Source organism: Triturus cristatus, chromosome 12 (assembly GCF_964204655.1).
Source record: "Triturus cristatus chromosome 12, aTriCri1.1, whole genome shotgun sequence".
Taxonomy (NCBI): Eukaryota; Metazoa; Chordata; class Amphibia; order Caudata; family Salamandridae; genus Triturus; species Triturus cristatus.
In genome coordinates, this window is record NC_140595.1 from 799,308,803 (window position 1) to 799,333,114 (window position 24,312).

The 24,312-nt window shown below is 43.2% G+C and overlaps 1 protein-coding gene across 2 annotated transcripts in view; it reads right to left on the minus strand.

Annotated features, from left to right (window-relative positions):
• The window catches only part of LOC146782882 (chloride channel protein ClC-Kb-like), a 260,608-nt gene that overhangs the window by 54,199 nt on the left and 182,097 nt on the right, over positions 1–24,312 (minus strand). For both annotated transcript variants that reach the window (XM_085637370.1, XM_085637369.1), the window contains exons 16-17: positions 20,142–20,278; positions 2,064–2,109 (exon numbers count right to left, since the gene is read on the minus strand). In XM_085637370.1, coding sequence (XP_085493496.1) covers positions 2,064–2,109; positions 20,142–20,278 — 183 coding nt within the window. The remainder of the gene's footprint in view (positions 1–2,063; positions 2,110–20,141; positions 20,279–24,312) is intronic.

Consider the following 24,312-nt stretch of genomic DNA (forward strand, 5'->3'; position numbering starts at 1 on the left):
TCTTGGGTCCCCAGCACTTCTACGTCTTTTGGGTCCATTCTCAACTTAGGTCGTGGTTCACATTCCACTATTTTAGAATATGGTTTGGTCTCCCCCTGGAGACCACTTTGTATTCTGTTCTATTTACTTATTCTAGTGACAAATTATAGTGTATATTGTATTGTCTCTCCAGGTAGGAGATAATACATTGTGTTAGTGAGTGTTAATGATAAATACATATTTTTATAACTACACTGTGTGGATCTTTTTCACTCAACCTATACCATAAGATTAGGTACTGGTAAACCAAGCTGCTTTACACTCCTGGACTAAGCCTGAAGGCTGCTCTCCACAGCTACCACTTAGGGAGCTTTCTAAGGATGTCTAAGACCACTAAAATCACCATAAGGGTTGTCTGGATTAGTGCAAGGTGCTACACTTACATCAGTCAGTCAGTCAGTCAGGGGGTTTAAAGTGCGCTACTCACCCGTGAGGGTCTCAAGGCGCTGGTGGGGGGGAGGAGTGGGGGTGCAGCTCCTGTTCATCGGAAGAGCCCGGTCTTGAGGCTTTTCCTGAAGGTGTGCAGAGTGTGTGCCTGAACCCCACTGTAGGATGGCCCAAGGAGGCAAGCTTCCTCTCTTCAACCAACTGAATTCGGGCAAAGAGCCCCATCCGGAAGGGAGACAGCAAAAGTTCTCAAAGTGACAGCTAGATTTTGGGGAAGCTTGTTCAGACCGTACCTAGCACCACCGGTGGGAAAGGAGGGGGAGCAGGACAAGAGGACACCCCGTAGTCAGGTCTCAGCCGCCCGCTCTGGCGAAGTGGAATGAGTGCTTTATTTCCCTGATTTATTAACAATAGTGGTAACGAGGAAAGAAAGGAGAGTCAGATGGGCCAGGATTGTACAAAGCATACATAATGTAACACAACATAACAGAACAGAAGAGAACTGAACATAACATAACAGAAAAGAGCATAACATAACATAACAGAGCAGAACATAACAGAAAAGAACATAACAGAAAGCAGAAGATAACATTGCAGAAAAGAACATAGCAAAACAGACGATAACGTAACATAACAGAAGTTAACATAACAGAAGATAACAGAACAGAACAGAACAGAACAGAACAGAATAGAGGTTAACATAACAGAACAGAAGACAACATAACAGAACAGAAGTTAACATAACAACACAGGAGATAACATAACAGACCAGAAGTTAACATAACAGAACAGAAGTTAACAGAAGTTAACAGAACAGAAGTTAACAGAACAGAGGATAACATAACAGAAAAGAACAGCAGATAATATAACAGAAAACAGCATAACAGAACAGAAGATAACATAACATAAGATAACATAACAGAGCAGAACAGAACAGAACAGAACAGAACAGACCATAAAAGCATTTTATTCCCCACTGTTGGCTCTGCTATAGATTCACTGAGCAGAGTGACAAGCAGACACCATCCAGTGGAAGGCGGCACTGAGCTAGCAGTCTTTTACTTATGCTTTTAAATACAGATTTAACACCTTGCACATTTATATGACTGGGTTTGTATATAACGCATATTTGCCAACTACCTGCGACTCAGGACTTCTTCGTCATTGAGTGTTAGTGGCTCTGTTTTGTTGCACACAGATTACAAGTGGCTGCTGTGCACGTCCATCAAGAGGATATGGGAGCAAGACCGTGAGTGCAGCTGATATCTTAGTGACAGAAGTCTCCAACAGATGACTGTCTTTGGAGCAGTGTTCCCTTTGGAATCAGATACACAAGTCGTACACAGTTACATCACTTTTGTAATGGTGGCTGTGACTCTCTCCCATTAATAACTTACTGCCCTTGTACAATTAATATGTTCACAGACCGTGGAGTAGAAACTCAAGTATTAAGAAAGATAGAAGGTACTTTGTTTGACATTAAAACCTTTGCATTTCTTGAGCATATGAGTCAACCAGAGGGAGGAGGGCAGTTGGTAAAGATAGCTCTCAGAGACTAAAAAGACATTGTCAGGGGTCTATGAACCTCCTTACAAAGTTTGCACCTTTCCTTAAATCAAGAATCCAGTCGCTCTTACCGTCTTGCTGCAGTCTTTGTATGGTGGCTCCATTCTCGCTCTGAATCTGTAGGTAAGAGGGAGTTCAGTTAGCTTTCTCAATGAAATGCAGCTAGAGCACATTGTTTCCCCACAGCTCTCAGGCCCCTCCCCTGCCCATCTCCCAGGAGGAGGCGGGGCACTGGAACAGTTTGCACCCAGCCCTCGCTCCTGCTACAAAATGCATTGAAATGAATGACAAGTGCAGGCCTGGCCATTGATGATGACACAGCTAACAGCAGCTGCACGGCTAGGTGGCGCCTTCTCTTGCACTGTGGTTAAACATTGACCTAAGGCCCTCATTTAGAGTTTGGCAGGCAGCCCACTGTCCGCAAGGGCGGCGGAGGTAATAACCTTCACTCTCCAGGTGGACTACCACCCGCCGTATTTAGGTAACAGATCTCTGTGCATTCAGAGGAGCTTTTACTGCTGTTAGAAAGGTGAGCTGTTAGTATTAATGGAAGGTACACCCAAAGGGAGTACAGCGAGTGCCGAAATACAACCAAGACTAGGGATAATTTGGTTTTGTGGCTAGAAACTGCTATAACCACTGGTGGACCTGGCCCTTTTAGGAGGGTGTCCCCCAGATGATTGCCTTCTATTGCTAAACCCGTTTTTGTTGGTATTAGGACTCTATGCACATTTTCCCTGCTAACTAGTGATGAAGTGCTTATGCTCTCACCCTAAAACATGGCACAGTGGGCTTGCTACATCTGATTGGCCCATTTAATTTACTACATGTACCTAGGGCAAGTAAATAAATAAAATGCTACTAGCGGGCCTGCAGCACACATTGTGCCACTCACTGAAGTAGCTTTTCAAAATATGTCTCAGGCCTGTTACTGCAGCTTGCATTGCAGTTTTGAACTGCCATGACCTAAACCTTCCTTTTAAATACATATGAGTCACTCCTAAGGGAGGCCCTAAAGGTACCCAGGGCAAGGTACGTTCTATTTAAAAGCAGGACATGTGGGTTTAAGTTTTACATGTCCTGGTAGTGAAAAACTACTAAATATATTTTTAGGTCTCGCCTAGCGAAAGCAGCGCATGCGGTGCTCTCGCTATTAAAAGTTCCTTTGGACTCGATTCTGCCGAGGGCTTGAATGCACGCGTCTGCATGGACAAACATGGCTACTACCCCTCTACTACCCCACTACCCGTCTACTCCTCTACTATCCCTCTACTACCCTACTATCCCTCTACTACCCCAATACACCTTTACTACCCCAATACCCCAATATCCCTCTACTATCCCAATACCCCAATACCCCTCTACTACCCCAATAACCCTCTACTATCCCACTACACCTCTACTACCCCAATACCCCACTACTACCCCAATACCCCACTACTACCCCAATACCCCTCTACTACCCCATTACTACCCCTCTACCTACCCCTCTACCCCCCTCTACTACCCCTCTACTACCTTTACTCTCTATCCCTCTCTACCCCTCTAACCCTCTACCCCTCTACCTCTCCCTCTCTCTACCTCTATCTCTCTCTACCTCTATCTCTCTCTACTTCTACCTCTCTCTACCTCCCTATGCGCACACATTTGCATATATATATATATATATATATATATATATATATATATATATATATATATATATATATATATATATATATATATATATATATATATATATATATATATATATATATATATATATATGCATATATATGCATATATATGCATATGCATTTATTATAAAAGATTTATTAAAATTGGTGCAGAGGTCTAGGTCTGCCATAAAAGATACAAAGCCCCCAACTAAAGTGCGCAGTGCGTTCGGAGTGCGGCCCATAAGGACTGCATCATCCGCGTATAAAAGCGCGGGAAGTACATTTCCATTAATTTTTGGTACGTCATTATGGAGTTCTGATAGGGCATTATGTAATTCTTTTATATAAAGAATAAATAGTAGAGGGGCCAGTACACATCCCTGTCTGACCCCTCTACCAATAACAATGTCCCCTGAGACCTCCCCATCATTACTAATCCTTACCCGTGCCTTCAAGTGCCTATGCAAATGTGCCAAAAAGTGAACCAGAGCCTCGTCCAACCCATAGTTTAAAAGGACCGACCACAAGCGTGACCTGTTGACAAAATCGAACGCTGAGGTGAGGTCCATAAAGGCCAAATAAATAGGTGACTTCTGTGCTATTGTGTACTTGCCAATAATAAGATTTAGGTTAAGACACTGTTCGATTGTTCCCAGTTTGCTTATTTTGTGTCCTAATTTTGTTAAACACGACCCTTCCTAGGATTTTTAGGTTATTATCAATTAGAGAGATCGGTCTGTAGCCGCTAGGATTAGGTCAATCTCCTTTTTTAAAAATGGGCACGATAATGCTGGTGGACCATGTACTTGGGATAAAGGTGTTTGTTAAGTTGTTAAAAACATTACATAAAATAATGATTTGTGGCCCAAAAAAACACTGTATTAATTCAATAACCTCAGGCCATGAACGCCTACTACGCACTCGCACTTTTCCCTATTTGGGCATAGTATTTTCTGACGCTCATGCTGCCCACAGCAGAAGTAAGTTTTTAAAAGCAACTAATTCTATCTTGAGACTTCCTCAACCTAAACAGGCAGAGTTAGTTTTACCCTTAATGAAGATTTATAAATCGCAGTGTATCCCCACCGCCACATATGGCGCTGAAGTCTGGGGTTTTACAAATTGCAGTGGGATCCAAAGAGAGGAAAATAGATTTTGCAGGAAACTTCTAGGGGCCCAAATTTCCTCCCCGAACTATGTATGTCATAAGGAACTAAATTTGCGTTATATAGAAGCTTTCATTAGGTCACGCCCAGCTATATTTTGACAAAAAATATGGCTAAACCCAGCGGGAACCCTAACAAGGGAGATCATTGTAGGCTGCCTTAACAGCGACAAGGGAGGATCCATACCCTGGCTTTTCGCTGTTAGAAAAAGCTTAACCAGCGTGAACCTTGAACGTATCTTCTTAAACCCATTAGCATTAGAGGGTATGAATAAGAGAGCCCTCATGGGTTTATTGTATGAATCTTACAACAACGAAAGACACGCCACAGAGCGTCTAAAACCTTCAGTCGCTGGGTACATGTCCCGACTGGAGTTAAATAGCCCTCAAACACATATACCATCTAAATAACTTTTGAAGAATATTGGTCGCTGGGAGAGCAGCCTGCTTTTTCGCCTTAGGGACGCCACCTTAAAATACTCACTTTGCTTCCCCCTGGGATTTAACATTAATCTTGAGCAAATGCCCTGTCCGTGTGGCACCGGCAGCAACCAAACGGTAGTACACTACTTATTCTTTTGCAATTTTTACGGAAAGTACACAAAACAATACTTGATTCCGTATTTTAAGGCATTTGTTAACATTGAGTATAGTACAGCGCATCTTGAGATCCTTAGACTCGAAAGCGACGATTTGATTTTTCGTGTCAGCTCGTTCCTGAGAGCAGCAGTCCGCTCACGTACCTCTATGAGCAATTTTTAATGTGTTAAGGGCAGTCAAACACATAATATTGTTCTTCCGTATACAGTTACTTCTATCCTCTTAGCTGAACATCAATTAAAGTGCTATTTGTAGGGCGGAAAATATTAAAAGCTTAAAATTCAATTGCACTTATACTATGCTGCTAAAACTGTTTATAACCAATTGCACTTTACCTTATTATGATGTTGCTGCTATATGTCTGTCCAACCCTTTTAATGTACTAATTTTTTAACGCTGCTATTTGTTTATCAATTTGTAAATTTTAATCATGATTTTGTTGTCGTATATTATGCCTTTTAATGTTGTACACAACTGTAATCTTTTTTACTGGAAGTTCCTTTTAACCAAAGCCTTTATGCACCGTGCTTTTTAACAAGAATTGTATTTTTGTTGGTGGTGTTTGAACTGTGCTTTTATGGATATCTGTATCCGAATAAAGATTATTGAATTGAATTGAATATGCATTTATATATATGTATGTGTATATACATACATACATATATAGATATGCAGGAAATACAAATATAAATGCATGCATACATATACATATACATATATGCATACAAATGCATGTTATGTACATGAAAGTTTGAATAACACTAATAAAAGCAAAGCTAAAAAGCAACCTAATTACAAACAGAATTGCTTTAACTTAAACGAGGGAGAGACCTATTGCATTTTCAATGCTTGTTCACTACTGTAAGGCATATCTTTCCCATTACCTGACTTGGAGTTACCTTATTACATTTAATAAGTGCTAACTTTTGATTGGGAGCAGGTGGAAATGTCATGTTTAGATTCAGATGAATTGTATTTCAAAATCCTCTTTAATAGTAAGGGTGGGTTTTAAGTCACAGCTCTGAAAATGCCTCTTTTAGAAAGTTGACATTTTCCTGTCCTAACCATTTCTGTGCCCCTGCCAGGGTCCTGTGTCACCTGACTGTGAATGGCTCTGCTGTTTGGGTTTGTGTGTTCCTGCCAGACAGCTAAACAAAGGGGATTGGGTGTAGGCAGGATGAGCCCAGTGCTTAATTTGTGCCGGTGCTTTCCGGTGCTCAGCACCGGTACTTTATTGTCAGGGCCGGGGCTATACATTTCTTTCAGGAGGCAGTGGTGGTGAACGTAATTTTTCAAAAATACAGACACAGAGTGAGACGGCTTTACTTTTCCCACGTCGTCTGTGCTGCTCAGCCTCTCACTCTCACCCATTCGAAAACGCATGAACTTCTGGCTGGCTGGTGACTCAATTTCAACTCTCAAGCTTTCACTAATAATAAAAAAAAAGCAAACAGGGCTCTCCACGGGCTGTCTTTATTTCCGCGGTTACCATGTCTTCCTCTTCCCCCTCCCTCAGAGCAAGTTAAAGAGCCCCTTCCCCTCCCTCAGAGCAAGTTCGAGAGCCCCTTCAGGAGCGGAAGAAGGCTGGACTCTTAATGCCTCTTACCTGTCACATACGCCTTCAGCAGCTCCCTATTGGTTAATGAAGGTCTAGGGAGTTGCTCAGCCGAAACTGAAACTCCAGGTCGAGATTACTCCAGCCACGCACACGACAATTTCTTTCAGGATGCTGAGAAGCTTGTTTATGAATATTGAACCTGCCCGGGCAGTCGGGTCCATCCAGGAGGAATAAGTTATGAATGGCTCTACTCACCACAGGTACCAATTGTTTTAAAATGTGAGGCATGATGCAGGCAGTGATCCTTTACTGCTTGTATTACATAGGATACATAGCTTTATGGAGCTAATACTCAGGAAATCACAGTGCCGATAGTGTGCACATGGAATTTCAGAACTCGAGTTTTACCTCTTAAACACTGCATGCGGGGGTAAACCTCTTATTTTTTCACCCTTCTGATCCTCCTGCTCTTTCTTTTGCTCCACCCTTGGGCCTCTTGTGCTGAACCGAGGTCGCTCCGCGCTTCTCCTCTTCCCCCCTTCACAATCGAGGCTTGCAGTGAAGCACCTTCATTCCTCTTGTCATGCAATTCTTGGGCCCTCCCTTCACAAGGTACTTTCTGTCTCTTTCATCCGGTGCCTCTGCACTGCTATTCTCGGCCTCTAATGTCTGAACCAGCTCTACATTTAAGCACCTTACTTTTTCTGTGGGGCTCTCATGCAGCCTACAGGCCCACCCCCATCACTTTCCTTTTCATGAGCCCTTAATTCCTAAACCACTACCTGCACTACGCACTTGTCTTCCCCCTATTATGGCTTCGATTTATTCCTTCACCAGCACCTGAGAAACAGAGGCCAGAAAAAGAAAACAAAACGTGCAAGGCAGAGTTTGCTTTTGCAGGCAGGTTTGCAGTGATACATTTACCACAAACTAAAAGCCTAAGCCTTACTGTCATTAATACGATGTCACCAAAACCTTGCCCTTGGAACTATGAGGGGCGTTAGAAGCTGTTATGTGCAGCACCAAGTATCACTTTAAAGCAGCACTGGGGCGCTAGACTGAGGGTGATTTCTTTAAGTCAGGACAAAAGCCATCCATTGACATCTGCTACGAGATGCGACCTTAGGCTCTCATAGAGACTATAGCCAGGGCCACTGGAATTATGTGACTGAGCCACCGTGGCGATTTTCACATGATTATAGATTTGCCTCACAGTGGAAACCTCTTTGTAAAGCTGGACTAGACTACCTTCAGTTGCTTATTGCTGTATTTGGATACTAAACTAGTACTGCGTTGCAAGTAATGCCCACAGAGTGTTAGCAAGTTTAAAAATGATGCAACAATAAACTAATTCTATCACAAAATGTGCTGCATTGTGTTGCATATTTTTCCTTTTACTTGCCACGTAATTTACTCAACCCTGCCTCATAATTTGGCCCTCTCCTTCCGCATAATTCCAGTGGCCCTAACTATAGCTCTGGTCTCACTTACAACAGGCAAGCCCACAGGCGTTCCAATATCCCACATTTGATCTAATTTACAACAATAACAGGCAAGTCTCTGAAAGCTCTTTTTGTCCCTTCTACTGCCAGCAACAACTATTAAAGTTCGGGTTAAACACAGTGCTCCTGTGCTGTTTAGCAATTTGAAGGTCAGAGGATAACTTCATATCAGCTTAGCATAATTTAATGTCTCCTTGTCCTTTGGATAAAACAGTCTTTAAAACCTGCCCTTGCGAGAAATCTTGCTGTCGGGCGTTGGGCGATATGAATCACCCACCGCTGATTTAACTCGAGTCAGCAACAACATTCCCTAAGACCGACCCTAGAAACGTTACCCCTTCCACTTAACACAGGCCTGATTACAGTGCTCATTAGAACCTTGCGTGGTGAGATAAAAACGGAATAGTGTTTTTTTTCGTAGAAAATGTAACAGTTCAAATCCAGACATACACTTTGCCGCCCTTTTTTCTTTTACTTTACACAAATCCTAATAGTTGGAATAGCCATGAATACAAAATGCTGTATTTTACTTTAGTAATAGCACTTAAGGTTCTGCAGCATCCCTCCCTCGCCCCCAAATACATGTAAGCTGATTTGGCCATAAAGAAGTTTTAAAAAACTGCTTTGACACTGCACTGTTTCATTCTATTTTGAATAACAACACAGCCAGAATGGACTTTGGCCACATGTGCTGTGAGTTTCATTAATGTTCTTAAGTGTAAGACACATTTGTGTGGTTTTTTTTATTCAATTCGAATTTTTTTTTTTTAAAAGACTAATACCAATATATAGACTTAGTGTGATTTTCCTTCATTTTTCAGTTGCAAGGTTACTGTTTGATTGTTACAAAATGTATTGATTCATTAAACGTTTTAAGTGGTAAAATGACAGAATGCAAAACTAGTACTCAAATCGAGCAGAGCGTATTTGGCTGTTTCAAGTGTTTTGTGCATGTGTAATATTGTGTGTAGTGCATTTTGTACAGTTGAGTTTATTAACCTTCAAATGTCATGTGTACATGAAAACAAAGCAGGATGGTATCAACATTCAAATTATTTTGGTCCATTGTCTCTTCTTCTATGCATCCTGTCAAACATAGACCTCTTTATAGTCTGTTGTCAATTGTATTCTGTGCTGGTTGGGGTTTGACAGCTACATCATTGTGTATTACCTTCATGTTAGGGAGCAAAAGGCCCTGTTGTATGTTGGGAACATTATTTTAAGGGCTAAGGGGTGTCAATTGGAGTAAGAGGTATTCGGTTTATTCCAATTTACAATGCACTTGTGAGAGTAAATCCCTTTCTAGAGACTTGTCTCTCCTCCAACTCTCCTTTAACTCCACCCAAGCCTCATCTTACTACTTTGATCTCCCTAATAAACCTTTCTAGATTCTTCCCTCCTCTATCCCTCCCTCGACCCATCTCAAACCTTGTTTTACTACTATGATCTCCTAAATAACACTTTCTAGGTGCTTCCCTTTTCTATCCCTCCATTATACCATTCAATGAAACTAACAGACTTAAATGTCCATCGCTCAAATTAGCATACATTTCCCTATATTAACTCTCCACTAATCCTTTTTGGGTTCCGGAGTAGCGTGCTACTCACAGAAAAGTGCTTTGACGCCTCGACAGGAGTTGAAGCGCTATATAAATACAATTACAATATTGGTCATATTACAGGACTGAATGATGTGCATACATCATTACAGGTTGTGCATATACCAGGGAGGTGCATATTGTGCCTCTAGCAGAGTCAATATATTCTTTATGTGATAGATGCTTTGATAGTGGGCTTGTACCTCTGAGCTCTGTAATGTCATGTATGCTTTGGCAACAAAATGTACATATATCAGTGGCAAATTCCCCAAATTCTCAGAGCAAAAGAATTGAGAAGTGTGTAAGGAGTGATACTGTCTTTTAGTAAAAGATTGGTTCGGGGCAGTTTAGGGTCAAGCCTGGGGAGGCACAAAATACAACAGAAGATGATAGTCATATCAGAATTACTTTAGAGTCAGGTCTTTAATGGTCAGAAAAAAATCATTATCTTTGGTTCCAAAAGTCATGACATCCAGTTTCTTTTGCGGTTTTGCCTTGATTTTATTAAGATATCCTTTCCAAAGAGCTTGAGACCAGCACGTTTCAAGTCAACCATCATATTAATACGGTAAGAATTCAAATTGGGTATTACATGTGGCTTTCAGCCAAGCCAGTTCAGGATGTGGGTGGAGCCAGTGAAGGAAGTGGGTGGAGCCATGGGAAGTGGGTGTGGCCTCCCACAAAAATGTGAGCACCTGCACTTCATATTTTACAAATTAAGCACTGGATGAGCCATCCTGGCTAGATTGCTGGGGGTGGAGCTGTTCCCTGCCCCACTTACATTTCAAAGGGCTGCTTCCAGCACACACACACCAAGGAACCTGACACTAGTCTTTTGTCACCCCAGAATTCTTAAAACCTTGACAGGGAAGGGAAGAACTTTAATGAATCCGATATGGGTGTAGCCTAGATGATTTACCCAATTCAAAGGCTGTCCCCAGAGATAAAGAGAGGACTCTCACAAAACGTCTTCAGTGCACTCCTGTATCTATGGAAATTACAGAAGAAGGACTACCTTGTTCCAGAGGACTGGATTGGTGCTTGAGGCTTGCCTTTTCCCCCAGAGGACTGACCTACTGCTTGAGGCCTGCCTTGTTCTCTGCAAAGGAAGACTGGACCTGCTCCCTTCATCCCATGGTACCTGAGTGACTCTAAAGTTTAGTTGACTGACCTCCTATTCTAAGCTACAGGGACACAACAAGCTCCAGAGGCACCCCACAACTTCCTAGCTAACCTTCTGCAACTGGACCTGCCTGAGCCATTCTGGCCTCTGCTAGAGTGAATCCCTGATCCCGAGAGGTACCTTCCCAGGTCCAGGACCCTTGGCTGAAATCAGAGTACACTCTTCTACAAGAAAATGAGAAATTCTGAAGCTGTGGTCTCTTCAAGCTAGTTTTGAGACCATGTTAGTCTCACTGACAAAGTTACCTTCTCAATCCTACAAATAGCGCAAATTAAAAACACAGTATTTACTAAAGTAGATGCATGTCTTTTTAGTTACCAAAACTATTTTAACTGGGTTGCTGGAATGCTAAGTCAGGGGTGTGTGCACCCATCACCTAACCATATACAACCATTATGTCCCAAACATAGTCATGTACAATTACAGCTCCAAATACCCAGGCACTTACAGTGAATGCTCAGACATTCTGCAATATTGATCTCCTGCTCAACCCACGTTTGTTATGTAAACCATGGATCTCATAATACAAATAACATAAGGAAAGTTGAACACATGATCATTGATAATATTAATGTGCTGTGTTTTAAAGTTAGTTTATATACACCTACTGATGTCAATGATAAAAAAAATCTATCAAACAATACAGGATCTTATTACACATGGGAGCCTGCTATCCCTGTAAAAAAGCCAGTCTCTAATTGCCTAATTGCAAGGAACGTGTGACATCTCTAGTCACCCGTAATAATGAAATAACATAGCTGCTGAACAGTAATAAGTTATTACAGTCGAGTTGTGATGTCATAATGCCTGCTACCAGAGCCAGCAACCAACGGGGAAGGCAGGTCATATAGCATCATTACACCAGAACTTATAGAACGAAAAGTAAAACTTGTTTTTCATTCTTCTGATCTTTTTCCTCAAGGAACAGTGATGAGCAGAAAGGAAATATTCAAAGGAATGTGGTTTTATGCAGACTAAAGATCATTGCAGGAAAAATAGAATATCTCTGCAGTTATCTGCACGTAGTGAGCCCCATCTTTGTTTTAATCTGACTTACATTAAACTGATTCTAATATCTTTTTGCGACAAATTAATAGCTGCTTTTTGATGTCTTTAATTTCACATAGATTCTACCTTTATTCTTCATGTCTGCCACTATACTATCTCTTACATATGAAAGAACAAGATACTAAGGAATTAAGCATTGGGAAGGAAGGGTAACTGGTGTAATAATGTATTATAAGGAATAAAAAATGCCCACTGTTGTACAACCTAAGGATAATGTAAGTCACCTTGGAGTTCGGTGACTTAAGAAAAGAACTCAGCATTCGGCCTCATTACTCTATATGGTCAAGTAACTCCTCAGTATGGAAGGGAGCAAGCACTTTGTCTAGTATATAAAGTGTAACATGTGACACAAAGCTTGCCCTTGCTTTGATAGATTGATGAAAGCTAATGATATAAAGAGCAGAACATTGTAATGCATGCACCTCGCTTTCTGTACCCAGTGCAACATCCCAAGCTGAGCCCGGCTTACTTTTCCTACAATGCCTATTCTTTGTGAGTGTACTGCAGTTTGATGTTCTGCGTGAGAACTCCCACTCTGCCAAACTTGAGTGGTACTATCTTACTTACCTACTGTCATTAATATGGATTTTATGTAAAAGTTCTTTTGGTGGATAACGAATATTTAAAGTTGCGTAACTCCGTCACATTCATGTTATTGACTTAGGAAGGTAGAACGGTTGAGTAGGGTTACTGGGTATACCAGCACTTCTCTGCTCAGCTCCTGTACTTTTAATGGGACAGTACTATCACCTTTTCAAAAAGCAGAGTAGGTGTGCGAGTGGCTGTATTGGAGAGTGAGTGGGTGTGCCAATGGATGTATGGGTGAGTGAGTAGCTGTGTGAGTGGCTGTATGGGTGGGTGAGCAGGTATGTGAGTGACTACATCGGTGAGTGAGTGGGTGTCTGAATGACTGTATGAATGAGTGACTGGGTGTGTAAGTGACTGTATGGGTGAGTGACTGGGTGTTTGAGTGGGTTGGTTTGTGAGTGGTTGTATTGGAGAATGAGTGTCTGAATGAATTGCTGTAAGGATGAGTGAGCAGATGTGTGAGTGCTTGTATGGTTGTGGGAATGGGTATGTTAGTGGTTGTGTGGGTGTGTGAGTGCTTGTAAGGATGCGTGACTGGCTCTGTTGAGAGACTGTATGGGTCAGTGAGTGAGTGTGTGGGTGACTGTACAGGTAAATAAGTGGGTGTGTGAGTAGCTGGATGGGTGAGTGACTGGTTGTATGAATACTCTATAGGTGAGTGAGTGGTTTTGTGAGTGGCTGTATGAGTGAGTCAGTGGGTGTGTGAGTGGCTCTATGGATGAGTGAGTGGTTGTGTGAGTACTTGTACGGGTTAGTGAGTGGGTATGTGAATGGTTGTGTGGGTGTGTGAGTGGGTGTATGAGAGGTTGTATAGGGTGTGAGTGGGTGTGTGAGTGGTTCTGTGGATGATGCCATCAGTGATGTTATCAGTGGTGTCACTGACCATGTCATGAGTGATGTAATATGGGAAGTCCTAAGCAGTGCATTGCGGGGGTGTAAGTTATAATTAGCTCGGATAACTATAACTTCTGAATTTCACTGGATTTGTACGAGTGAAATCTAACAAGTATAGAGAGGGATTCCCAGGCGAAAAACTTGAAAAGACACTATGCTAATTATGGCGCATGTGAATAACAGCCCATATGTTAGAACATGTACATGTACATTGCTAGAAGTACCCTATTTCCCTTGGTTGTGACAAGGGGTCCCCCTCACTCTCATTCTTAAACCCGAGTGAAATCTAAGCCTAACTATAACGTCCCTGTAACCTGTTTTTTTCAGTGAATTTCTAAGGTTTTTAAATTCTACTTCCTAATTATAACATCCCTATAACCTTTAGTTTTTTTAATGAATTTCAATAGTTTTTTTAACTAGAAGTCGCGTTTGCAGAGTGGTAGATAAAGGGGTGGGGGGCTCTGACTAGCTCTCAGGAATCCTGCTGAGTCAGACTTACTGGAGGTAACAGGAGGGCTTCTGGGACCCCAAGAACCCTCAACATCCAAGAGGATTTCATCCTCCAATCAGCAGTGTGCCAGGAGGTACGTTTTCAGAGTGGTGGAGAAAGGGGGCGTGGCCTCTGAAGATCTCACCGAAATTTCGCTGTATGGGACTTACTGGATGTAACAGGAGGGTCTGTTGGCCCCAAAGGACACTCTAGAGACAAGGGTACTTCATCCCCCAACCAGCAGTGTGCGCCAGGATGTGCGTTTGCAGAGTGGTGGAGAAAGGGGGTGGGGCCTCCGAAGACCTCTCAGCAATTTCACTTTATAGGACTTTCTGGAGGTAATAGGAGGGCTAGTTGACCCCGAAGGACCCTCAGCATCCAAGGGGACTTCATCCCCCAACCAGCAGTGCCCCAAGAGGAGCATTTGCTGAGTGGTGGAGAAAGGGAGCATGGCTCCCGAAGACCTCTCAGCTATCCCGCTGTGTGAGACTTACCGGAGGTAACAGGAGGGCTTGTTGGCTCCCAAGGACCCTCTCGAGTCAAGTGGACTTCATCCCCCAACCAGCAGTGTGCCAGGAGGCACATTGTCAGGGAAATGGAGAAATGGGGCGTGGCTTCCGAAGTCCTCTCAGCAACCCTGCTGTTTGTGACCTACTGGAGGTAACAGGAGGGCTTGTTGGCCCCCAAGGACCCCCTGCATCGAAGAGGACTTCATCTCCCAACCAGTTGAGCACCAGGAGGCATGTTTGCAGAGTGGTGGTGAAAGGGGGCAAGGCTTCCGGTGACTTGCTGGCCATTTATGTTCTTAATTTGTCTTTATTTATTAGGTGAGGGGGGCTGCGTGCCCCCCTTTCCCTGGGCCAATTTCACCCTTGGCACCCTTCCTCCCAGGGCCAGGCTTTTTTCAATGGGGGTGGTGGGTAGGATCTTTCCAATGACTTGCTGGTGTTTTTTTTTTCTTAATTTCTTTTTATGTATTAGGGGAAGGGGACCACGCTGCTCCTTCCTGGGGCAGATTTGGGAGCCGGGGACCCCATCCCCTTAGGGCCCAGCCTTTATTTTTTGTTTATGTTTTGAAAATTAAAGTTCCTGTGCTGATTTTGGCTCCAGAGACCCCATCCCCCAGGGCCCACCCTCTATTGTGGGTGCCCTGGGCCCACCCAGTGCTGCAGAAACAAATGATGTCCATCCCACTTAGGGCAAAAAGTGCTGCGGCAACAAATGATGGATGGAATGTTGAATAAATCAAACATTCACCCCCCAGTCGAAAGACCTGGGTTAAATCCATTGTTCTTTTGCTAACTACGCCACCCTAGTTTGGACCCTGCCATATGCAAATAAGGCTTGACCCTGCTGCTCATGGGAACAGTCAAGCTGTTATTTGTTCCGTATTCCGTCCATCATATGTGTGTCTTTTGCTTTCTTGGCCAAAGTGCGCCGAGTATGTCCAGATGTGAGTCCTGGGCTCACTGTGCCACTGAAATCAAGCAGGCTGACTGATGAAGGGTGATACTCCGAAACCTGTCCCGGGATGCTTGTTTCTGGTCCAGGGAGGATCTGGCTTGGCAGTCCGGGGTGGACTGTTCCCCGGGAGGGGGGGGCCCATGCGTCCCTCTCCCTTATTATTAAAATGCTCCCAGGACAAGGCCCACCTGGGTGGCAATTACTAACGAAGCGAGGGAGCTCGCGCTTCGTTTATTCAAATATTTTCAGCTGAAAATTAAAGAGAAAAAATGCTTTTTTTGGCCCCGTGTGACCTCCCCCCAAAGTGGCCAAGGGGATCAGGGTATTTCCACACTGGCCCCTGTTCCTTTAAAAAAAAAACTTTTGCCTGGTTTGAAGTGTTGGCAGACAATCAGATCTCAGCACAAGATTGTGAGGGTTTGGAGATCCTCCGCGACCCTATATATACAACTGGAGATTCCTTTAAATTACTCCACAACTACTGAAAAGATTTACACCAATCACAAGAAGACACTTACCTGGATCAACAGCTACCTTCCTGCCAAATTTGGTGTAATTCTGTTCAACAGTTCAGGCAGTAGTCGTGTCTAAGGTTCCTATGAAAATTAACATGGGCAGCATGCTTTTTGGGACTCTGCTTTTTCCCAGCCCCCGCTTGATGGATCACCCCAAAACTTTTAAGACAGCAGCTGAATTGAGCGTCAAACTAGTTTTGAAACTTTTCGCAAGGATTTATCAAAGGAGGCCAAAGGTTTTGGCAATTGAAAAAACGCTCTTCTTATGTAAACTACTCCAGGAATGGATCGGGGTGGGGGGCCAAGCTGCAGGTGGCCCCCTCAGCACACTACTTAGGTTTGAGAGCTTTGGATTAAATCAGGAGCTGTCCCCCTTTGTGTACCTTGCAGGGGGGCCCCATCAACTTTCGTTACGCCACTGACGAGGAAGATCCCATCAACAACACCCCCTTAGGTGCAGGCATCTGTGCCTTTGTTCAGGCAACCCAAGGTGTGGCAGAAAACTTTCTTTAAGCCCCTGGTTCCATCTTGACCCACAGACCGGGATCCGTCATCCAGCTGAGATAGCTATAATCAGCCAGATAAGATGATGTGTTCCGTCAGCATTCTGGCAATTTTCCTCATGACCTGCACACTAGTGAAGGACAAGAATCATCCAACTGTAACCAACCAACACCTCTTGTAGCCAGCCGGAGCTCCAAAACGCTTACATCACATATAAAGGTCACCTGGACAGTGTGAGGTTCTTGCATGTGCTGTTGTTGAACAGTGCAGCCCCAAATGTGGTTCCTCACCTCTGCTTGACTTCATGGCCCTCAAAGAGTCCCTGAACATTCTAAAGAAACTGCATAGACAGTAAGATAGCCACCCAGAAACCCTGTCCATGAATGGAAGCATCATTTGGATCTTCAACCTGCTTCTCCTGGAAGTAACAACCCCTTTTCCTGCTAGGCACAAGAAGGTTTATGAAAAGGTGACTGTGCAGAGTACGCAAAATGCCAGAGAACTACTAAAAGGCCAGAGCATACTTACTTATAGTTTCTTACAGTCTTGCCTCTTTTTAGAAAAATCATACCACTGCTGGGACGTTTTGTTTCTTGCGCAAGATTTTTAAGCTCTTTGAACAAGTCATTCTGCCCCAAGAGTAAGCCTTGACTGCTCAGCTGGACCTATATTAAAAAAAGGTATTCATACAGATCCATGTACTTAAAGGCTCAATTTTTTTATTAATTTGACCGTCTTGGGCAGTGTTATATTCAATAGGATTGAGCTTTGAACAGAACAGGGCATTCTGACTACTTGCCAATATGGGGTCAGGGAGGGGCTGGGTACAATGAAGCAGTGACTAAACGTGCAGGTTATAGTCAGAAAATAAACCTTTTCTAGGGGCTGCCCACTGTACCTGGCTTTCATGGACCTCTATAGTGCCTTGGACTGGGTAATCAGTTGAATCTATGGTCAATACTATCCCATATGGGGACAGATTCATTCCCGGTTAATTATTATTTGCGCTACCCAATGATATGACTTGGAGTTAGATTTGGTGCCTTGGGGGAATGCGGTGATCCTTCTACACTGGAGAGAGGGGTACGGGAGGGCTGCCCACTGGCCCCTATGCTGTTCTCTGTCATATATATTAATAGTCCTAATTCCGAACTAGTGGAGAAGTGTCTAGATGTGCCCACTGTTATTTCTGTAGCTACCCGGCACTATTGTAAGCGGATGACACTGCCTTCAAATCTTTCATTGCTGATCCAGGCCTGTAAATTAATTATTCGAAGTCACAGACTAGGGCTTGTGGCAAAATCAACAATATTCATATGCGGCCCGTCTCTGTGCAGGTGAACAAGTTACTGAGGATTTCCAGTTTTCCCTATTTACGGGTTACCTTCGACAGATCTCACTCTGGCTTATTGACAACTCAATTAGAAGACAAAGGTTATCTCAGTCGGTTGGGGCTTTATTTAATCTCATTCCATCTTTGGGAGGGAAACCGCTACTATTGTTTTTTTATATTTATAAAGCCAAATGTGTCCCAATCCTAGTTATGGCACTGGCTTATAGGGTTACTTAAATACAGCGTCCTTACAGATTGAAGGAACCCGGTTTCACCAATGTCTACTTTCCATTCCACTTGGAAGCTCCTGTTTTATCTGTCTTGAGAAGCTGGGTCTCCCTTACATTGAGGACTCTCCTAAGTTGCCCCATTGTTATTCTGGCTATCTGTGGGGTTGACGAGAGTGTATCTTTCAATCGCGAGATTATCAATGATTGCTTAAAATGCAATTGTTGGTTTGATATTCCAAGGCAGGAGTGTACTTCTATTGGTCGAATTGTGCTTTTTGAATGGCATTCTGGTATCAAGAATGATATTTCATGGACTAAGAGTACATTCTCATTCATGAGACAAACTACATGGGATCCTTTTGAATTTAGAAATCTAGCATTAGGCAGTACTTAGTGCTGAAGACTTCTCCTCCGGTGATTGGGAGCGAGCTTTGTTCTGATATAGGTCTGGCACTTTTCCCTCCATGTTATGTTTCCCTTTGGGTCGGTAGGCAACTAACACTATTACTATTTGCCTGTGTGATGAGAATGTATATTTTATGTTTCGTATACTAAAAGGTTTTTAATTGCACTTTTAAAATCACCGAATTTAAAAAGTGCTCATCTGCATTAAACTTTCTACAATTATGAATTGCTATCGAAGTTTGTTTGGCTTCTGGTTCCTTTTTAAATATGCTGTGCGCTGCAGGAATTCCGTGCCTAATTAAATGACGGGTATGGTTTAATCACTTTAAATGATTTTTATGGTTTTTGTATGTACTTTTATAGATTATCTGAGTTATAATCAAATATAGTTTATGATAATGGTTGCTCAAATCAAAGCATAAATATAAGGTATTTGGTATTTAAGTGAACTCACAGTAATAGCTAATACCTGTGTTTTCAAGGACAGTGGCACTACTTGTTAGAAGGATTGTCAAACTGCCTTTGAGTTAAACAGGACCTGTAGACGTCTCGTCTTCATGCTTCAACACCCTGCGCATGCTTCGAAAGATCTTCCGGTGGATCCCCACCGAGACCAGGAAGACGGTCACCCAGGCCCTCGTCACCAGTCGGCTGGACTACGGGAACGCCCTCTACACCGGCACCGCCGCCAAACTCCAGAAGAAACTCCAACGGATCCAGAACGCCTCAGCACGACTCATCCTGGACATCCCCCGACACAGCCACATCTCCGGACATCTGAGAGACCTGCACTGGCTCCCCGTCAACAAACGAATCACGTTCCGACTCCTCACCCACGCACACAAGGCCCTCCACGACCTGGGCCCCAAGTTCCTCAACAGCCGCCTGACCTTCCACAAGCCCACCCGCCAGCTCCGCTCCGCCAGCCTCGCTCTCGCCACCGTCCCCCGCATCCGCAGAGCCACTGCCGGAGGAAGATCCTTCTCCTACCTGGCAGCCAAGACATGGAACTCCCTCCCCATCCACCTCCGGACAACGCAAGACCATCTCGCCTTCAGGAAGCAACTCAAGACCTGGCTGTTCGAGCAGTAGCGTTCCCCCCCCCAGCGCCTTAAGACCCTCCGGGTGAGCAGTGCGCTATACAAATGCCTATGATTGATTGATTGATTGATAGAACTCCACTGACAGGTAAGCGTGTCACCGAGCCATGTCTGATGTTGCTCCACCCTGTCAAATTACTTAAGTGAAGTTTTGAACTGTGTGAAGAAGTAGCTTTTAAAAAAAATAAAAAACAAGATTTTGAGAAAATGAACGCTGCCTCAACGATGGCATCTGAGGACAGAGGTCCCTCTACAATAAGGTGCAGCAATGCATTCTTTGCGGTGAACACTCACGGTTAGATCATTGGACACTTTGGTACCAGCTGTGGTCTGGTCGAGCAGATACTGGAGGCGTCGCTCTGTGCTCAGCTGCTCGGACAGAAGCTTGGCCAAATGTTTTCTCTTGATGGAGCCCAGAAGGATTTTTGTACCTGGGAAGCAACAAATTCCAACATATTATAAAGAAAAGAAAAGAAAAAAGAAAAAAAGAGGCAACAAAACAATAATTTTTTCACAGTGTAAATACATACCATACCTCACATGCATCAATACATATTTAGAAGCAAATGGTATTAGTGACCAGCATTAGGAAAACAAGCATTGGCAATGCCAATAGGTTTGGCTTATGAACAGAAGTGCTTTTTTTTCATTGATGGGTTTAAGCACTCAATAGGTCATCATACGTGCCCTCTGTGACTCATCGTTGCATACATTTAATCATTTATCCATCCATCCATTGTCATATTCTTGCATTCATCATCCGACACGTTTTGAATAAAACACACACACTCAACAACATATGAAAGATAAATTAAAAGAATACAAGTAGAATAAAGAAAACATGCTCCTGTATAAACATGGTGGGCATTGGCTTGAACTAACAAAACTAAATATAACAGCGGGTGTACATCTTGCAGAGGTATTGCACATAGTCTTTCACTGTTTTACAATTCCAACATCACCGCCATATTTATGACCCACATGTTCGCCATCTTGGAACGGTAAAACAATGATACACTCTGGACAACAGCATTCCAAAATAGTTGCCTGGTTTAGAGAAAGTGGCCATGTGAGATGTAGCGCACTGAAGAAGACATGAGCTGCAAGCAGGCAACCCTTTAATATTGCCTAGAGATGCTCTTAAGCCAAATTAAAATAAAAAAGAGGAGAAGCAAAGAAATGAAAGGAGAATTATTGAAGGAGAAAACAGAAAACTAATGAACTTGCCACCCGCCCTGACAGTGAAGTGCATTCATTTCAGGTGGTTGTGCACATGTGATCAGAAAGTGACCTCATTCGAAGAGCCAAATACTGGTGTGGACTACTAAAGCATTATCCCAGGCAGTACACCATCATGGATGGAAGCACAGTGTAAAAGACATTCAGTGAGATCAATGGCAGAAGAAGGCTGACACATCTACACCAAGATCCTGGCAGAAGGCTAAGCCATCATGTCTTCCCTGGAGATTCTAGCAAGAATTATTAGAGTTGGAATGTTCTACCTCTCTCCCCCAGAGTTTATCAGAGGGGGTAACCAATACCAAAATCCTTCCCTAGAAAAGTAATATGTGAAATTTAATTTAACAAAATACCTATCTGTAGGTTGTTAGACAGAGTAATAACAGTCTACTCTTAAATGCCTATCTACTTTAACTTTTCTTAAGCAATTTGTTAGGCCTACTGCTGCTATTGTATCTTTTCATTATAAACAATCAAGCGATGACCTTCATCATTTGCTGGTCACCATAGCCAGCACAGACCTACTGTGTTGGCATAAGCTTTCCTGCAAGACAATGATCAGGTATACAGTCATAACATTAGAAATATGTACAAAGTTACAGTTACCAAAACAATATAATATCCCTTATAATAGAGCCTATTAAGGATTACCAAGATGCAAATTTCTGTCCCGATGGCTTTTCAGTGGGTGCCTAAAACCCTTACCTACAATGGTAATCCGTGAGATTCTTTGTAAAAAAAATGCCTGCCTAGAGGCTTTATCACAATGGTATAACTAGCAACCCTTAAAAGGCTATTGCCTTTAACACATGCTTTTCACAATAGGCACGTCAGGCCTATGTGGTTTGTTATAGCCTTCCATTATAAACAGATCGCACCTGAGGACTCTGACATAACTTTTCCCAGTGAACCAATAAAGTCTGTAACCCGGTCTAAAGCCTTCATTATTGGCTTGATACTATAACCAACACAGGCCTCCTGAAATGTGCATACGCTGACAACCATCATGCATATAATTATAAAATGACAAATATTGAGAAAAATTGTTTCTACAATAATCTACAACCCCTCGCAATAGGGCCTAACAAAAATCATCACAGTGAAACTATTCTACTCCCAGGGGTTGTCAGAGTGGGTGACCAACACCGAAACACCTGCCTGATGTGGTAATCCTTGAGATTACATGTAAAAAAATATCTGTCTACAGCCTGTAACATAGTGTGATAAGAATCCATTCTTAGAGGCCTATCGGCTTTACCATATGCTGTTAACAATAAATAAGCCAGGCCTACCAATTTTGTCATAACTTTTCATGATGAACAGCCCAAACCAATGGCATCTTGCATAACTTTTCCCTCTGCACCAATCAGACCTTTAGGTGATATTATTGACTTGTCACCATAACCAACTCAGGCCTACTGTACTGAGCGTAAGCTTTCCCACAAGACGACCATCAGCATAGTCATAAAATTACGTTGCATACAAAATTACAATTGGCAAATCAATTATTACAGTGCATAATTTCTATAACCACTGTTTGTCAGAGGCGGTAACCAACACTAAAATCCTTGCCTGCTAAGATAATATGTGAGATTCCATGTAACAAAATACCTATATTCTGGCTCTTATACAGAGCAACAACAATCCACCCTTAAATGCCTATTGACTTTAGCGTATGCTTTTCACAAAAAATACATCAGGTAGACTGCATTTTTCATTGCATTTCATAATAAACAGAGCAGGACTATAGCCATGATCGTTGCCTTACCACCATAACCAACTCAGTGGTTGTCATGCCACGCGATTTAGCCCCTGCAGGTGGCAAGTATATAAGGGGCAAAGAGCGTATACACACCGCTTCGCGTTCTTGCATCGAGCCCCATTTCCGTCACAAGCGCTGTTGCCTGACTTCCTGTTTTGTTCGTTCCGGTTTCCTGTTTGGTGTCGGGGACGTTCCTCGGCGCTGGTGGTTGTAGCGTGTGGATCCTGTCGTTACTGACAGTGGAAGGTGTCCTCGCTCTTCAGGATATTCACGAGGGTTGCTCCTGGTTATGGCATCTTCACCCAAGTAAGGTCGGCTGGGTGGTTGGAGTTCCAGGGGTTTCCTGTCTCGCGTTTCCTCGTGTTGAGAGGTCTGACATTGACGGAGCGCTTTCTTCATTCCTAGCGCTGTCTAGCGAGGTGTCCTCTGTCATTCGCCTAGCTGGTCCATGTGTTATTCTTGAATATCATTTAGTATTGTTTTTGCCTGTTGTTAAGGTACTCCAAGTTTGGATTAGCTGGAGTCTTTTCCTTTGGCCGGTTTTCACGCCCCCAGTATACTTTCCTCCAGTCACCTTTACATCCATTCCCTTCATCATCCGGAATAGCTACCTGGAATCCGGTGGTGATATATTGCGAGGACCACTGAGCAGGGGGGTTAGGTTTCCCGCTCTTCTAATCACCAAGCCAGGTACTAGCTCTTCCCCGCCTTCCTCAGGTGTTACAGGGATACTCTACCTTCCCAGGAGAATAATCTTGATATACTTATTCCTTACAGCTGCACCCTAAGGAACTACTACTTAGATCACACCTGTTGGTTCATACAGACTTCTACTTAGCAGCAGAAGAAATACCGGTAGGTGTTGGGGGACCAAGGAAGTAGGAACACAGGGTGGGCGTTACAGAGGTATACCACTAACTACCTTTATCTTACAGCGGGGAAATCTACTTGTTTGCCTTGTGGAGATCTCTTACGCTCCTGTTGTTCCTCCTGACGACATCACCTATCCAGACCTACCGGATCCCCCCACCTATCCTTGTTTTGTTTCCCTGTTTTCCCCAGTGGATTCCTCGCACTCTAGAGTTTGATAGAGTCGGGGAGACACGGGGGACGGCTGTGGACTCATCTACACGACTCCAGACGCTCCTGCAGAATATCCGCGATCCTTACAGTGGTGATCATTGAATATATGCTTTGCCACACTCACAATATGAGCACTCTTCAGTGGACGCACACAACACCGGCCCAGTCACATCCTACAGCACTACTAACGCACTTTTGAAATTAAAATGTAACTAATTCAAATATGTTAAATTATAATTTTATTTTATAGATTTAAAAAAAAATCACATCTAAAGTACATTATTCAGCGATTGGCACCACTTGTTGCTGCAAACTCTGGCGGGCGGGTGCCTCCATTCATGAGAGTGAATGCTCATATTGTACGCAGTCAACAAAAATCCG